The following is a 787-nucleotide window of genomic DNA, read 5'->3' as shown; positions in this document are numbered from 1 at the left end:
GTCTGGGTTTGGCCTGAACAGCATGTTGTTTTTTTTTTTTTTATTTATTTATTTTACCTGTGTGTGCGTGGGCGGTATGTTTCGACGTCCGTAGACCCCCAGCAGTGCATTGTGGGAGAGAGAGAGGTTGAACTTTATGTAGGTTGGATGGTGCACCATCAAGTGGAACCTCCAGAAGAGTCCAGGTGGGATCGCCTGGCTCTGCTGGGTTCCAACGTCCACCTCGCCGCGGTCGATGGCTCGGCCTCGAACCCACTTCTCTGCAGGGGGAGAAAAAAAAAAAACAAACAAAAAAACCTCAGACAGGTTTTCATTCTTGAATCACAGAGCGCAGATTCATCGGTGCTGACATCGACACGGCCTCAGTATCAGAGGGAGCAATTAATGAGGAGTGTGTGTCGGCTAACGTCGGCGTGATCAGCCGCGGGGCTAATGAAGGGAGACTGCATTGACACCGGGAATATCTGAACATCGGAGGGAGTCCTGCTCCTCATCGCAGCCCGCTCTTCGTCGTCTGCTGCATGAAAATGAAAATGTGTTTCAGAAAAAAAAAAAAAAAAAAAAAAAAAAGAAGTGTTTTGTCTGAGAGCCGCCTGCAGCGGCGCCGTCACAGCTGCATTAGCATCTCCTAACAAGAGAGAGAGTGTGTATGTGAGAGACAGAGAGGTTTGATGACTAAAAGTGAAGGGGGCACGTGCACGCCCACACGTGCACGGCTGCAGCTCTCAGATGTCCTGACTGAGAGTCTGTCTTTGTGTCTGAAGAGAAAAGGTTTTTACAGCAGCGG

At 49.6% G+C, this 787-nt stretch overlaps 1 protein-coding gene across 1 annotated transcript in view; it reads right to left on the bottom strand.

Moving 5' to 3' along the window:
• The window catches only part of tenm1 (teneurin transmembrane protein 1), a gene marked incomplete at its 5' end in the record, with an annotated part of 89,066 nt that overhangs the window by 79,380 nt on the left and 8,899 nt on the right, over positions 1 to 787 (bottom strand). The window contains one exon of the mRNA XM_025063370.1: positions 58 to 260. Within this exon, the coding sequence (XP_024919138.1) occupies positions 58 to 260 (203 nt within the window). The remainder of the gene's footprint in view (positions 1 to 57; positions 261 to 787) is intronic.

The sequence above is a fragment of the Cynoglossus semilaevis genome, chromosome 15, assembly GCF_000523025.1.
Source record: "Cynoglossus semilaevis isolate Cse_v1.0 chromosome 15, Cse_v1.0, whole genome shotgun sequence".
NCBI lineage: Eukaryota > Metazoa > Chordata > Actinopteri > Pleuronectiformes > Cynoglossidae > Cynoglossus > Cynoglossus semilaevis.
Note: the sequence above shows the minus strand (reverse complement) of the source record. Positions and strands in the feature narration are given on the sequence as shown.